Here is a 17,994-nt window from a genome sequence, read left to right on the forward strand (position 1 = left end):
CAGATGCGTGAGCGCTCTTCGCCTTCTCATCGTCGTGACCAAGGCAGAATAGGAAAACCTTTCGTGTGCATACTAAGTGATTTCAATCGCCCACGAAGACACCAGGATGCACCGTGGAACCAGAGAGATGGTAACGTATTCATCTGTATGAATGTCAAGACGTACCGGCTCGATTGATATTTAGAGAATGCCCTAGAGATTCGTCGATGTTTTTGAAAACGCCCACGCAACTCAACACTTCGTATCTGACTCCCGTTGCGCTTAATTTTGTATTTAATTGTCTCAGGTCAATTTCACTCATTTCTTGTGATTTTTTTTAATGTTCTTAAATTCACTGTTGTTTATGCTCCTTTTTAAAAATTGATTGAACTGCGTACTGCTAGAATAAAATGCTGCCCGCTTAATTGTTTAATCTATTTGAGGTTTGTTCAGTTTAATATGTGTCAGCACTGTGTCGCTGCTAGCTACGTCAGGTTGCGTATGTGATTATGGTTAAAGTATTTGCCTGGTAATATTAATTGCTCGTCGCGGCGAAGTGTTGAAGTCCCGCCTGCTAGAGAGTATATGTTTGCGTCACTCAACGGAGGTTATTGTTATGTTTAGGACCACGTGAGGTCAAGTAAAAGGAAAAACGTCTGCCCACTTGAGCGTAATTGCTGTTGAGACGCTTTTGTTTATTCTGGACAAATAATGTATTGTCACCGCACCGACCTATTTTTAAAGGTGAACTTAAGTAAGGGCTGGCTAGTGATTTAAGTAGCACTGAAGCAAATTCACAAATGTCCTGATTAAACCAAGAGTCAATGTAACAGTAAATGCGAATGCAATAATTAGGGCTCGTCATCAAAAACCTGTGCATTTTATGTATTATTTTTGTTGATGCGCTCCAAAAAGATTGAATCTGTGAGTGCAAGAGGGGGAAATGTACTAAATTGATTTTTCTCTTGTTATGAATTGAATATACTTTTTTTATTTTTCATGTTAATTTGGGCAATATCATTTCATACGCATGTCGCTACCCGTGATTTTCACGTATGCAGCTAGCCGCTTCCCGGCTACAGGTAAAGGTGTAGTAATTAAAAGTATATGGTTTTTGTTTAATATGGCTAATCGCTATGCACTGTTGGTCACCGTCCCTATACACGAACTCAACCTGGACCGTTAAGCACTTTCACTTGTCCGAGGGAGATTTTGCCGCCTCTATCTAGGTAGTGGTAGTTTTTGTTTTCCCGGGCAAGGGAGGGTGCTCACAACATTATCCGTTCACTCTACGCAGAAAATTCTATAATTTAATAAAAGGGGGTAGTCAGATGAAATGTTTTCCAGAGTGCCACTTTTGAGTGAGAAAATAAGCCCAAGTGCTGATTGTTTAATTTCAATTTCATTATGGTATGCAGGCATTTTTCATGATCCAATTTCTATTTCTCTGTTAACACATACTTTAAAGTTTTAGTGATTACTTACTGCGTGTTTGCTTGAGAATGATTTTTCAGCCCAAGTTCAGATTGTTGAGGATGCCATGTTAATCTTGATTGATCAAGTTATTGTTTTGGCCTATTTTAGTTAGCTTATCTGAAACTTTTGGCTAATTGTGAAGATGAGTGATGATATGATGAAATTGATGAAAGGGCAGTCACAAAGAACACACAGGGTGGGATTCAAACCCAACACCCCTGCTGTTGTAGCACTGTGTGCTAACCACTCTGCCACAGAGTCTGGAAACCCATGTTAATCTGTCATTTGCAACCAATATTGGTCATGTACAGCATTTCATAGTTAAGAATAGCCATTTAGGGGCATATTACCTTAGCTGGAAACACTAGCAGGTTGAAATTTTGTCCAAAGAAAATCATAAATAAGTTTACACTAAAATTTGGCTTTTAACTGTAAAATTGTCTGCACAGTGATCTTTTAATGTGACTTTACTTTTTATATATACAGTGCGTTCAATTTAAAAGCGGTACGTAAGGTATATTAGAGTCTTGTTTTTGTTGTTGTCATCCGTTATGTTCCGTCCGTTCCGTTATGCCCATTGTTACAGGAAAAGTTTATTGTAGCGGAAGAGAGGGAAGGGAAGGTGACGAGGAGGGAGGGAGAAGACGGACGCATTGTCAGTTGCAAATGTTCTGCTGCACTGCTGGGTTGTTTGTTCTTCGTTGAGTTGAGTGAGTGAGAAAATGACCTCTAAGATGCCATTTGGTGTTCAGGAACGTGCCTTTATTGTTGAACAATACTTCAGAACAAATTCAGTCAAAAAAAGCTGCAGTAAATTCACGGAAATGTTCGGTAAGAGTGCTCCGACTGTAAGTTCAATTCAGAAAATGGTCAATAAATTCCATGAGACTGGGTCTGTATGTAACGTGAAACACCGACGTAGGAGGAATGTACTAACACAAGAGGCAGTGACTAATGTTAATGAAATAATGACAAGATCTCCCCACAAACCTTTACGACGCCTAAGCCAGGAGATGCAAATGTCCGTAGGATCAGTCCAAACAGCAGTGAGGAAAATGTTGAAATAATATCCATATCGAATTCAAGTTTTTCAAGAATTAAAAGAAATTGACTACCCTAATCATGTGGACTACTGTCAATGGTTGAAGGACTTCATTGGGAATGACATCACTGTGTTGGACTACGTGTTATTTTCCGATGAAGCATGGTTTCACCTGAATGGTTACGTGTCTTCGCAAAATTATCGAACATGGAGCTCTGAAAATCCTCATCTTTTCGTGGAATCCCCCCTCCACCCTCAGAAAGTCGGTGTCTGGTGTGCCATATGCAGGCAGCGAGTGGTAGGGCCCATTTTTTTTGAAAACACAATAGATAGCGAAACTTACCAAAACATTATAATGCAGTTTGTTGCAATGTTGGAAACAGAGGAACGTCGGTGCTGGTTTCAGCAGGACTGCGCAACTCTGCATACTTCCAATGAGACTATGGCTATGTTAAGGCGAGGAGATACAATTACACACCAATTGTGCATTTATTTCAGTATCACCCGAATGGGCACTGCTACTAAAACAAACCCTGGTTGTATCCAAGAGTATGAATTTCTCTCCATGTTGCAAGTGCAAACATTTTGTTATGTTGATTATTAAGCTGGACACAATGTTTGAAAAATATGATGAATAATAATTTTCCGAATCCCATGTATTCCTTATGGGGAATCAACTTCAACATCAAGTTACGGCTAATCAAATGGAAGTTTCGACTTTTCCGCTGGTGAAAATCATCTTCAAACTGCCCTCTTCCTGTTGACATCTCTTTCTATTCCATCAGAAGTTTTATATTCACAAGAGAATGAATCAAATCATACTCCCAAATGATCAATGTTTTTTTCCTTGCCTCCTGGCAGTGTTGCCAAACCTGATGGGCATAAAAGAACTAAATTTCACCTTAAATGGAGTTAAAACTGACTCTCATGGAGCTAGATTTACGATGGCTGGATAAAGTGCCTTCTAGGATAATGTTAGTTGTCAAAGGGGTGGGGCACTGCTATTATCGTTAACTCTAAATTGATGACAATTTATTCTTAGTTTTCAACATCTAGATCCAGCGGCATCGCCCATCTCAATAATCCACTGATGGTGGTATGAAATCGAAAGTAAAGAATTCCCTGAGGACAATATTATGTCAATTTCACGTCTAACATTGTGCTATAAAGAAGTACCTGGGGAGATAAGAGAGAGTGGGGCGACGCAGCCAATATAACAATATCACGTCACGTGCAAAATGTATAATTATGACGAAAGGTGGTCTATGTGGGTCGGAACCAGAGATGGTATCATAGTGGGGCACGGGGGGTGGGCATCCCAGTTCACAGCCGAACGAGTGCACGAAAGATTGATTGATTGATTTAGTTTATTTTACTTCGCGTTTTGTGCCTCTTGGCTAATTTGTGAAGATGGGGATGAGTGATGAAATTGATGAATGGACATTCGCAAACAACCAAGCCCGAGCGGGATTCGAACCCGGGACCCTTGGCATCGCAGCACGATGTGCTAACCACTCGGCCACAGGGTCCAGCTAGAGTGCACGAAGGAGCCAGATCTGGCTCCAAGAGAGCTAAGTTGGCACACTCCCATGGACGGAAGGGCTTGGGTAGACTCCCGTGGAAATTATATCGCATGCCCTTAAGAGATTTCTTTGGACACAGGATTATTTCAAAGGGACTGTGGCCCACCATATCCCCAGATCTTTCAATTCCGGACTACTTCTTGTGGGGGGTTTTGAAGCAAAAAGTATACAGGCAGAATCCACACACCTTAGAAGAGCTGAGGCACCACATCACTGAGGAAATTAGGAGTATAACTGTAGATGTCCTCCATAATGTTGCAAGAAATATGGAAAAACATGTTAACATGTGTATTCAAGAACAAGGTCATCATTTTCAACATTTGCTTTAAGAATCTTACTTGTATATTTTGTATATTGTATATTTGTACTCCATACCGCTTTTAACTTGAACGCACTGTACTTTCGGCAATGATTTCTTGAATATTGAATTTATGCATTGTTCCATTCTAAACTCTTCACTACACTTTCCAGAACGTACTGCAATTAACTGTTGTGCAAGGAAAATGATTCCCTGCTGTGGTCCGTATGTCAAAACATGCCGGCTGAAACCCAGTTATCATGCTCTGGACAAACAGGAGTCTAAAGTTGGGAAGGGAATAGGGGATTAGCCCAGGTACTTGAATTTCCAAGACTATACTATGTGCAATGTCTGAGACACGTCCATCTTTTTGCATGGCTCATGATCTTTTTTACTTTGTGGTAACTCTAAAGAGTGATATGTTCACAAGCGTGAAAAAAAAAGTTGGCAGGAATTGTGAATGAATCCTTGCATCAAAAAATGCTCTGTGAAGTCACAGGTGACTTGGCTTCCAGGACAAATGTGAAAGATTGCAGAATGCAGTCTCAAATGTTGTATTACCCAAATTGAATGCATCTTCCTGACCTACATCATGTCTTATCTGAGCTTTCAATGCCAAGAAATATAACTTTTTTTTAATACATAATATTTGAATCTTCAGTTTCTTGTTGCTATATGTTTTAAAGTGGACAGAATAAAATATTCAACTCAAAGTTCCCACCACTAGATACCAAGAGGGCAGAGTGGAGATGGTATCCAGACTTAGTGTATCATCTCATAGGCAAGGATCTCATCTAAAAGAGAAAATGCCTGTCTTGTACTGGGTCCCATCTCAATGAATAAACACTGCTTTCAATCTCTTCTTGGTCTCGATTGTATAGAAGTGTGTGTTATTCGTGCTCTCCTTTCAACAGGTCCTGGAAGACTAGTGTCATGTTGTCACTATTTTTAAAAGGTTATCTCAGTTTCATGATAATTTTTTCTCACCTTGAACTTCTATCCAAATGGACTCAAGCTCATTCTGTCCTCATTGTTTGGAGCCTTTGCATCCATGCAATGCAGTTGAAAATAGAAGGAAAGGGTCTTCTGCCTGCTCCCTTCCCACCAGGAATCATTGGGTTTGTTGTTACACGTGACCACCCCTGCACATAAAAAGCCTGATAGACTTATTACATATTAATAAATAAATTATGGCATAATCATAAAGAGTAATAGTTCAATTATGATAAATATAAAATTAGATTTATATTAGTTGTCACCCACTGGCTGTATCAAATTTCTCATGGCCCAGTGGTTGAGAAACACTGGCCTACTGTCTGATTAAAAATTATTTATACCCGTGTTTTGATTCCAATTAAATATTAACCAGTATTAACATAAAAACGACTTACATCAAAATTATGCTTATTCAATTCTGCATTAATCTATGCTAACCAAATTATTTTTCAAGTATGCCTTCTATTTTTAATCGTTGGAAAAACAAAAAAAAGTGCTGTTTTTTAGTTTTGCAAATGTTCGCTCTCTTTGAAATTCTATAAATAAGGGCATCCCCGGGATGCCCCAGACTAGGTCTCCTAAAGGACTCTGGTTCCCAGGTTCGTGCCTTGGGTAGACCCTGACCAGAGACCTGTAACTGATGCATCCCATTAAGGTTCCAGTTCCTGGGGTCAAATGTCAGGTAGTCTCAGAGTGGTTCTTTCTCCCCTTTTTCAGGACTCTGGTTCCCAGGTTCAAGCCTCGGGTAGCCCCAGACCAGAGACCTGTTATCGATGATGCCACCGCATGGGAACAGGTTCCCAGAAGAAATCCTTGGTTTGTACCCAACAGGTTCCTATGCATTGTTCAAATCTTTTGTTATTTATGAGGGGACCGGCACTGGCTCTTAGGTTCAAACCTCGGGTAGTCCCAGCCGGTTCCTCCCTCTCCTCTCTTACCTTTGATCTCTCGAACTTATACATGTTTCTCAATCATTCTGGACTGGTTTCATTAACGTACACCCGCTGTAAAATGACTTCAAACCTCATAACAAAATCAAAAATTACAGAAAATTCATGTGAAAAGCTATTATTAAGCTATTAGATACAGCAAAATATGCATACATTAGTACGGAGTCATGTTGCCTTTATTTTTGAGAACCATTTGGATGCGCTTGTGCATGGAATCACTAAGATTTCGGAAGTAATTTAAGTCCATGTCAATGCACCACATTTTCTTCAGTTCTGTTTGGAGGGTCTGTAGGTTCTGAATCTCCTTCTTTCCCAGGAATTGCTTCATACGATGCCAACAATTTTCAATTGGGTTGAGATCGGGGCTATTCCCAGGCCACTCTAACATCTTTTTTCTGTTGTTCCTCAAACCATTTCCTTACCTTCTTAGCCGTGTGACAAGGAGCGTTATCATGCATGAAAAGATCGTCACGTTTTGCGGTAAGAAATATAAACCTGCCCTACCCTTTTCACCTCAAAAACGCCCCCACACCATTACAGACTGGGACTGCCTAACGGTAGGAACCGTATACTTTGGGTTGTATCAATCTGAAGATGATGGACGTCGAACCTTAGCAGCTCCCATTCGGAACAGCTGGAATGAGCTTTCATCGGAAAACATGACTTTTCTCCACTGTGCTGGTGTCCAGTGTGCATATTTCTTTGCAAAAGCAAGATGGTCTTTCTTCATGCAGGCGGTGAGTAGTGGCTTTTTAGCAGCAGTATGACATGGCAAATCCAAGTCTTTCTGTAAACGGTGCTGGATCGTGTGAACACTGACGTTTTCCAGCAGACTTGGGTGCATTTCTTTAAGTTCTGATGCTGTCAGTCGAGAGTTTTTCTTTATTTCTCTCATTAGGAGAGCATCTGTAGATTTGGTTGTTTTTCTTGCCTTCCACCACCGAATTTTTGCTTTGGAATGACAATCTAAGGCAGTCCTCTGGCGGCTGTCAGTACCTTCATTATGGTTGATTTTGCACGACCGGTTTGTTTACATATCGTCTTGATCGGGACATTTGCACTTCACCATGCAATAATGCTGGCTTTTTGCACACTACTACAGTACTTTCCTGGCATATCACAAATACACCTGTACAGTAGTCAAAAATCCAGCACAAATACAGTAGGAAAATACCCAACACAAAGTGCACCACACGAAAACACAGCAATTTATCACACGCACTACAGCAGAAAGTCACCCTTCCTGTGTCAACTAACAATACGAAATGAAATGAACTAGCTTATCAGCAGTAATACACTGTTGCCAGATACATTCATTCATGCAGAAACAATTCCATGTTTGAAACAAAACAACACTAGATACAAGGCTACAAAGTGATAGACCGCTTACTACGGCAGATTTCACATGAGGTCCGAAGTCATTTTGTGGTGGTTACTTGCAATAAATTTTTGTAACCCCTCAATTATTTCTGAAACACTCTGTATATCATGTGAATCATCACACATTGTGGATTTTCATTCAAGGAATCTCGCTTATGCAATGTCCAATGCCTTACCTGATCTTTGTGTTGCATATTATATTAGACTAAACTCCTTGTAGATGGGTTTCTTCTGGGTCTTGTATGCAATCCTTTTATTAACTGTCTTCATCAAGAAGAAATGTATTTGAATAAACTCAAATTGAATATTTTTTCATTGCAGTTTTACTTGAACCAAAACCAAGAAGCGGTCACAGAATTGTTTGTAATGACAGTGACTTATATCTGTTTGGGGGATATAACCCACACCTTGCTGAAGATGCAATACCCGACGATCCTTATTGGTCAGAAAGCAAACCACTCATGAAAGAGGTAAGTTATTTGACACTTCGTAAAATCATTTGATCTGTTTATGCCTTTATTTGAAGCATGGTTTATTTGAGCCTCCAAATTTTAATTTTTCTTTCTCGTTTTTTTTATGTTGCTTTACCGTCTCTCTTGGTAATCATGATGATGAGGATGAATGATGATTAAATGGAACTGATGACAGAACAAAAACAAATGAATGCCCAGGCCTGGACTTGAACCTGGAACTTTCCATGACAAGATTGTGAATCAGCCATCATGGTACTTGGCCTGCAGGGTGAATGTTTAAGAATATTTATTAAAATACTAAATTAAGTTCATGCAGAATTAGAGTTGCAAAGAAGCTGCCTTTTTTGAATGGATGTTTTTCTTTTCGATAAAGTCATGCAACCAAGACTTTGAAAGTATGTAATTTTTGTACAAAAAGTGATAAAGACATGAACCTTGCTTTGGGTATTAATTTTTTCTATGTGGATATTTTTAAACCACTAAAAAAGAAAATGATTCTCTGCATGAACATTAAGTATGGAGAAAAAGTTACTAAGGTGTAAAATGGTGTTTGTACAAAGTAAAGATAAACATGAGTAAAAGACTGATATGAAGTCACTTGCAAAAATTTTTGATGTGTATTATTTATGGCATATTGATCAGTGGCATAGCATGGGCATTTTGGGTGGGAACACCAAGTCCGAAGGAAGGGTCTGCCCTTTTTTGCTTAATAATTTACTTATGGAATTAGTCACCACAGGTATTGTTTATTTGCCTGAAGTCAGCTGGGTTTTCAATAAAACATGATCCATGCATGTTTTATCTAGAAAATTAGATGCCTCACTATTCAACAAATGTTTTAAACTCTGGTGTTTTATACCTTTTTTATAATCAAGGAAACCCTTTGGCATGATGCAAGTCATTAAAAACCTACCTGAATCACAAGTGCCTCTGAACAACAGTAGACGTCATTGTTGTGGGTGATCCAACTACTGATGGATTTGGTTTATTTTACTTCACCTTTCTACCACTCTTGGTTAATCGGGAATATGAATATGAGTGATGATATTGATGAAGGGACACTCACAAAGAACACCCGTGCTCACACCGGGATTCAAACCAGGGACCTCTTGTCATCTTGGCGTGCTGTGCAAAACACTGACACAGAGGTGGGTGGATGATCCAACTATCGTACACTCTACTGACATAACAGTGCTGATTAGTAATTCAGACCACTGTTTATTGCATCTTGAGAATGCTGATAAACATTTTAAAATAATTTTGTCCAGAGACCATTCGATGTTAAGAGTTTTCAAATGAATGCTAAACATTTCCATTGACACAATATTAAGCAGTTAGATACTAACGAAAAAATAATAATAATAAAAATAATAGTTTTGCAGGTTAAGTGGTAGAGCAGCCACAGGCTGAACTTCTACCACGAGGACTTCACCAACTTATTTGACAAAAACTCTGTTAATCTTTTAGTTTTTAATGCACATTGCTGTTCATGCGATAAATTATAGGCTACAATGCAGTGTAGTAAGAAATGGTATATTTGAGTTTGGTAAAGTTACATCAGTCAATATTGCATATTGTAGCATCACACAGCACGAGCATGAAGAAATGGGTAGGAATTCTGCTTCTATCATCTGCATTGGAAGGCATGAATGGTCATGAGCCCTAGAACCAATCATGTGGCTCTCTGCTTCATACACCAGCGTTCAAGAGAGCATTGCGCGCATGCTGTAGAGATCCAAGCTTTCCCTCCAGATAGGCAGCAAGGAATATAGTCCTTTGTGCCAAACCTACCTGACGTCCAGCCAGGAAAAGCATTGAAAAATAAATGCTAGAACTAGTGTTGTTAGTGGAGCGTTGCAAGTGGATTGCAAAAAGTAGCTATTATAATGCCATGAAGGTCAAACATATATGAAATTAGTCACGTTTTACTTTATATTTACAGCATTTACACATTTTTCAAATTTTAAATCAGGGAACACAGGCTGTATGGGCATACTGTAATGCTACACCACTGATATTTATAAAAAACTATGTTTTTCAAAATTACTAAGTTTACTGTCAAGATTAGTCATGTTAGAGGGCAGTGTCAGATTTGGCCGACATCTGGATATGTTATGCCATCAATGTTCAGATGAGAGAGAACATTTGTGATTTATGGAACAAATGTATAGGTAGGTTAGTTTTTATAATATGTGATGCATAGAATGCATAAAAATTTAGTTTTTTGGTCAATTCCAATTCGATAAATACCCACAGAGACCATCGACAGACATTAGACATTTTTTGCAAGCAACTCCATGTATATCTTTTAGCAATGTTTTCCTTTACTTAACTTTTTTACACCTTACTAATTTTTTTTCTCCATACTGAATGTTCTTGCAGAGAATTATTTTCTTCTTTAATGTTTTTTTAAGAAGATCCAAATAGACAAGAGTTAATACCCAATGCAAAGTTCATATCTCTATCACTTTTTGTACAAAAGTTATGTACATTCAAAGTCTCAGTTGCCTGACTTTTTGAACACCCTGTAGTTATTAATTTGTTCTTGTTGTGCATGAGTTTGTGTATGTGCCTACCCTATATATAGTGGTAAGACTGTTATCTTGTAATCATGGTATACTAGGTTTGTTCCTCAGTGGAGACATATGACATAATGATTTGGATTCAGTTTTAAAACTTTACCATTCATTATACTTATGCAGAACTGCATGCGTACATATCACATTTAATACTTAAAATTAGTTTGCTACTACAAGGGAGATTTAGAGATAAAGTAACTTATTATTGCGAATACTGTTCTTGGAAAGTGGCCGGATTTTTGATTGAATGTTACATAGCATAAAGTAATGTTGCTACCGTGTAATCAAGGGGTTGCAGATTCAATCCCTAATAGAGGCACAGTGGTTCAGGTCACATTTTAAACTGTAGGTCCAATCACAACCAGCATATCTGATCATAAAGTGGACTGCAAGAAAATTTTACTAACAGATAGCAGATTTTTAAAAAAATAAGGTGTTTTTTTGTCATTTTTTTCCAATCTATTTCAGTTTCTGCCTCAGTTTTAGGGCCACGGTGTACTAGGGCAGTGTTTCTCAAACTGCCGGGCTGGAACCCAGTACCAGGCTGTGAGAGTTCATTAGATCCAGTGATTGCCAACTATTTGAAACCCAATTTCATATTTGCCAACAAGCCTAGACATATACCATATGGCATAATTTATTTATATTAATGTTTAATTTCAAGGGTGCATATTAATATATAAAGTTAAAGAAAAAAGTAGAAAGGGGACATCAGCTTTATGAAATGAAATGAATTTACCACTACACAGGGCTTGCTTCATGACCATGTTTAGCAGCTATTATACAGCGTACGCTTTTAGAAGGAACATGAGTTCAGCCAATACGCAGCCAGTGCTGACGCACTGTTGCCAAACCAACTGTTAGCGGAAAGGAAACGCAGAGATTTCGCGTTACCAATATTTAGCTTTTTATATATAATGCATGCACGTGATATTTGAGTACAATGAAATATATAGTGAAGAAATCTACACAGGATTATAATATCATATCACTGCAGCATATAAGAGAAACTCGTACCTGAATGAAGTTTGAAGGTAATTATTATAGAGGAACTGCAAGACCATGATCATCACTCTCGTTTCTGTTTTCTGGCATATTTCCAGAAGATTTGAATAGGGATCCACCGATTTCTGTGGTAGATACGTTACCCTGTTTTATAATACGCAACACAGTATGCACACACACCCCACACGCTTTAGCCGTAAGTTCTCGACTATGAGAAAACACTGTTTCAGCACGCACTTCTTCCGACGCCAATTCCTTGAAGTAAGAATACACTGTAAAAATAAGATTTCTGTCTTATGAACGTAACATTTTACCCTTGGTGCCCGTACTACTTGTAATAGGTTTCGAGAGCGACATTATTAATTTGATTTGATTTACTTTATTTTATTTAACTTTTCTGTCACTTTTGGCTAATTGCGAAGATGGGAATGAGTGATGATATGATGAAATTGATGGATGGCAATTCACAAAATCCATGTCCAGGCCAGGATTTCAACCCGGGATTCCTGGCGTCGTAGCACAATATGCTAACCACTCCGCCATGGGGGCCGGTGCAAAATTATTAAGTAACACTTGCGGTGGCTCAGTCGGTAACGTGTCTGACTACCATGCTAAAGGTCCCGGGTTCGATCCCCGGCCGGTTCAAATCCGGGAACTTTTCTAACGTTGGAAGCAGCCCTGGCACCCACCCAGGGCTACCTCGGGGAAACCCTGGGGGGTAAAGGCGGTCAGGGGCATGATGCTGATCACATCACCCCCACTCACGACTGGATCAAGAAAGTGTGGGGCGTTACCCCCACACCCCTATACGCCTTCATGGCATGGTGCTATGCACAGGGGAGCACTTTTCCTTTTAACACTGCGGAACACACACTATTGCATAACTATCGAACATAAGGGCTGGACTCACAGCGCGCTACGATGCCAGGGGTCCCAGGTACGAATCCCAGCCCGAGCATAGGTGTTTGTAAGTGTCCCTTCATCAATTTCATCATATCATCATCCATCCTCATCTTTGCGATTAGCCAAAGGTAGCAGAAAAGCGAAGTAAAATAAACCAACATTTAATCAATGAATAACGGCCATATTGAATCGTCTCACAACTGTTCCTCGTGGCGTACGAGTACAAGTATCTTACACCGCTCTTGTTACGAAAACGCTGAACTGAAAGTGACTCAGACTCGCAATGTTCGTAAACGCCCACGACAATGAAGGGCCATTGTTCATATTCAGCCGAATTTGACACCCATAGCTTTACCAAGACACAACTCAGCGGGGTTAACAAGGTGGGAAATAATAATTAAAAAAAACAAAAAAAAAACAGACGGAACACTGAAGGAAAATGAAGGGTCATTGTGAGTGTGTAGAGACGCGCTGTTTCCCTTGTTTCTTCGAGAAACGATATCTCCGGATGTAGGCAATGGAAATGCATGGGACTTGGACAGTGAGGTTCATAATGTCGTGCCCCATGCAATGATGAACCTTAAAGTGGCGAGTTTTATAAAGAACTTCTTGCGTGCAAAACAATTTACAGAACACGGCACTTAACTTGCTCGCCACAGTTTCCTAACTGTACAACGTTGCACTCCTGCTATTGGCTGCTCGCCAAGGACACGCTCTCCATAACTGCCCGATATCGCTTCTATAACCGTGCGTCGTATACATCAAATTATACTTGATACACAATAAGCAAAGTAAAATAAAGCAAATCAATCAACCCTTGAAAACCAGAATACAAATATTTTATGCTAATAAATACAAATGTAAAGGGATTTGATTCTATATTCTTGATTTTAGATGTAGTTCAAGAAGAAATGGTATCACTGAGGGTACTTTTTGATAAGTGTGTTAAGAGATGTAGCAATATTTTATTTCTTTCTTCTCCTCTTTTTGCTTTGTATGCACATTCGTATGCCAAATTCAAACATTGAAAATAATATTAGTATACTATTAGATTCTATTTATAAGGTATATACAAACCTGCTCTATGTTATGTGGGTGTGTATACACTATGTAGATATATTTAATAACTCTACTGAAATATGATGATAACACTTGAATAAAACCATCCATTCAAAAAAGCAGGCATTTTTGCTATGCTAATCTGAAAGACATTCCAGCCTGCGCGTGTCACGAAACCCCAGCTTTACTCTAGGATAGCAGCTAGCCTCAAAGCAAGTGCCTAAATGTCATACAGATGGAAGCATGTGATTGGTTACCTGTTTCGAGAAGGCATGTTTCCACTTGTGGTGTGGCTGCATGACAGAAAAAAAGAGAAAGGGTGGCGGTAACGGGACTTTGGTATCTCCGAAAACAGTGACAAGTGACTGCCACAAGAGAAATTCAAGCACATGATAAAGATGGGGAAAAATATTTACGTGAACAAATGTTGATACTTTATTGCAGCTTGTGATCATAGTAAGTAGTTTTTCAGTGATGTTTGCAGTAGATTTCGTTGTATACATGTACCTTCACATAGTATTCACAATCGTTTATGGCTAGGACTATTCCATTTTCTCCGGCTAGTGTGTGTATGTTTATGTTTGTATTACACATTCAGTTTTAGAAACTCTGTACTGAAGAATGTGCACAGTAAGCATCTGCCAAAGTATATACTTAATAACATACTATATATTTATCGCTTTTTACATTCACAGTTTGAGTCTCTTACTTCCGATTTTACATTTATTTAGTTTTGAAGTTTTGAAGTGATACATTACCGGTTCTGGATGGCAGCCATTACTCTGCTAGCGTGGGTTAACTCCGCTTTTACTCACCGATCTCAGAGGGTAAAGATTACCCTCCTTTTACTCCCAGCTTATCCAGCGTTTCTGTTGGTGCAACAGATAATCAGCCGATTCGTGGGTTAACTCTGAGTTTACTCTTACTCGTGAGTAAATCGACGTTGGTGCAAACGGGCATTAATGTTCCATTATCAGTTACTCCCCAAATTCCATTCAAGTTTTTAAAGTTGTCCACATTATGCTGCTTTAAACCATACTTCAGTCCAAAATATTTAAATTAAATGCTCTGCTCAAATATTCACTTACTTGGTTCCTGTACAGGACAGAACTGATCTTTCCACAGGGTGGTAACTCCTTACGGCAACTACCACATCATTACTGAAGAATATTTTGTATCACGTGGTGCATGAAGTGAAACAAGATTAGAATTGTTAAATTTCATAAGTGAAAATCAATGGCATCGCTGATTGGAAACCTGTTGGGTAAGGGGGGAGGGGATGCTGGATGCCACAAAGCAGTATGTATGTAAATTATTATGGACTATATAATAAAATTGCCATAGGATTCACAAGATGATAAGGTAAGGGATGGTAACCATTTCAGAAAAGATTTTCAAGGATGTGCTTCCTTATCAGAAAGCCCATTTTTCCAACAAAAGTTCCAAAAATTCTAGAAGTATAAAAAGGCATTGTTAGAAAACCATTTTGTACCTTACATAATAGATTTGTGTGTAGAAATGAGATTAATGATAATGAAATTCATGAAAGTATAGCCTTAATCATTTCTGTCTTCCCACCCTATTCCAGGACATTAGTGCATATCGAAGAAATCTTTTCAGGACACCTGGACAAATAATATAATTCTGGGACTGTCCCGGAAAATCCGGGATGTATAGAAACTCTAAACAAGAGCTCTGTAATGGTAACAATGATTTTAGTTCACAAATAAGTACTGTCATACTCTCAAACCACTTCCTTGAGAGATTTTATAACATAAAGGGCTAGAATTTGAAAAATAATGTTCAGCTGAATAGTTTAATTATGAAAAATGGAGTTTGTTTGTTACAATTTGCATGCACTTTCTGTTATCAACTGAACCAATTTAATAAGGAAAATTCCATTTCTTGCAGCTTTGGAAATTTAATTTTGGAACCAAGGTGTGGACTAAACTTTGTATACATGGTGATATACCTTATGCTCTGGCTTCACATAATATTTTTATCATTGGCAAGAATATGCTAATGAGCTATGGTGGAACCGGAACTCCATTTGGTGCGGCAAGCAGCAATAAACTACATGTTTGCAATTTAAGTGAACTTGAGTGGAGGCATGTGAATGCTGGTGGCAATTTACCAGAAGAAATGTATGGTCAGGTATACTATCAGAATGTTATAGTATGTTTCAATATGTTCCTTTTGTAAATGGGACACACTATGTGTGCAGATTATGATTTATGTGAAATTTCATCTCTATATTTAATAATGGTGATGCAAACATAGAAATGATGTATTTTGATGACCTTCAGGCACCCGGTTTTTTTTTTAAAGTTTTCAAAATAGTTTTATTTGGAATTTCTTCTTGTTCTTGTAATTACTAAAATTGTACATGCCCTTATGAGCATGATGAGAATTCAAGTATGTCTCTCAAAATATTTCAGACCTTTTGGGTACGTACACACACACACACACACACACACACAAACACACACACACACACAAACAAACAAACAATCAATCAATCAATCAATCAATTCGAGGACATGGCTCAACTGCAATTAGTAGCGCTCAAGAAAGACGTTTTATTGAGATGAAACACCACGCGCATCGGCATACTAAATGGCTAAATAATAACGAAGATATGACAACTTTTTTCCTTACAGGCATGTAACAGACATTACGAGGACGGTCCTCTAACTGTAGGTCATCTGTATAACCAAATGTACACCTGTGTTTTATGTGCACAGGTCCTCGCATCGCACATAATTCTATCAACGATGCGAGGACATTGATGTCCTCGAACTGTAGATTCTGCAACAAACGAAATGAGGACCTGAGTGTATGTATGTTGCCGCAGCTGGTGCACCACAGGGGGGAGGGAGAGGGTCGGATAAGGAGGGATGTGGCTATCGCAAATGGAAGTGTTCTAAATGAAGGCCATGTGTTTCCTTCTTTGAAGCAAACCGTGTTGCGGTTAGCAAACTTATAACTTAAAAAGACTCCTGAGGGTCTGGGTTCCATTTTAGAAACAATGCCAGAAATGGAATTTCTGATCCAAGAAAAAAAGTTGTCCAGATAGTTTCACTGAACCTTCTCAGAATGTATAACGTGATACTGTTTCTAATTATAATCTAATTTAATATAATTCATCTTATGTAATAAATTGTTTATCTCTTTTAATCGTACTTGCAACCAGCCACCTTTCTCTATTGATGGCCAAAAAAAATCCGCATTCGGAAAATATAATATCCGGATTTCAAAGGGAATCCTGATTTCAGAGCGAGAAGAATACCGGAGGCAAGACAGGTTGTGGAAGGATAACTGATTACAGAGAGAAAGCAAATTTTGGAGGGAAACTGATTTCGACCCATATTTTCAATAATTGTCTCATGAATTTAAGAATATACTCTAATCTACCAACCTAATGTCAGACTGTCTTCCACGTAGTACACCCTGGACTGCATTTAGCAGACTAACAAGACTATGGGGTCTGGACTCACAGCCAGTACAATCCTACGTGGAGCTTTTTTGTGGTTATGTGATCTGTCCATGTGTGTTTGTGATTGTCCTTTCGTCTGCTTCATCTTATCACAATTCATCCTCAATGGAGCAGTTGAAGGGCATCAGGGAAGGGACACATAAATGAGAGAAGTAGGGAGGCTATATCAAGATTCACACAGGAATGATAGATTGATTTAGTTGGTGTTTTAAGTCCACTTTATGCACAGTAAGGCCAATTGAGACTGGACCTACAGTTTAAAGTGTGATACGACAGGAGAGATAGGAATGATAGCCAGGAGGCTTTACAACAGATGACGGACGACATAGGTTACTTTAGCAATCTATCAAAATATCGCTCTTGTGCAACTGCTACGACAGATAAGGAGTCATCGAGCAATGTGGGCATGTTTGGCGAAAAGAAAAAACTGTTGTACAATACTACTGCACATTGCTTTTCAGTTAGCCAACTATTCCTCTTTCTCAGTTTGGAATTAGCTGCAAACATATTCAGTAGACTTATAGTTACGTACTATTTAAACATTTAAAATAAGCGTGAGCCAGGATGGATCGAATTCAAAATCCGGATTCCCTCCGATATCCAAATTCCCTCCAAAATCCGGATTCTCCATTTTTACTATCCGGATTCCGGATTTAAAAAAAAAATGGATTTGGCCATCCCTACTTTCTACATATGTGTGAGTTTTCCAAAAATATTACATGGGGTACTTTCTTAGAAATATTAGCGAAAGTAGAAAACTTCCTTTGTACATGTA

General features: G+C 38.7%; 1 protein-coding gene across 1 annotated transcript in view; it reads left to right on the plus strand.

Moving 5' to 3' along the window:
• Positions 1–17,994, plus strand: part of slim (scruin like at the midline) — a 137,581-nt gene that overhangs the window by 22,561 nt on the left and 97,026 nt on the right. The window contains exons 2-3 of the mRNA XM_083117543.1: positions 8,026–8,174; positions 15,635–15,877. Of these exons, the coding sequence (XP_082973669.1) occupies positions 8,026–8,174; positions 15,635–15,877 (392 nt within the window). The remainder of the gene's footprint in view (positions 1–8,025; positions 8,175–15,634; positions 15,878–17,994) is intronic.

The sequence above is a fragment of the Lepisma saccharinum genome, chromosome 2 (genome assembly GCF_977018435.1).
Source record: "Lepisma saccharinum chromosome 2, izLepSacc3.1, whole genome shotgun sequence".
In the NCBI taxonomy this organism is placed as follows: Eukaryota; Metazoa; Arthropoda; class Insecta; order Zygentoma; family Lepismatidae; genus Lepisma; species Lepisma saccharinum.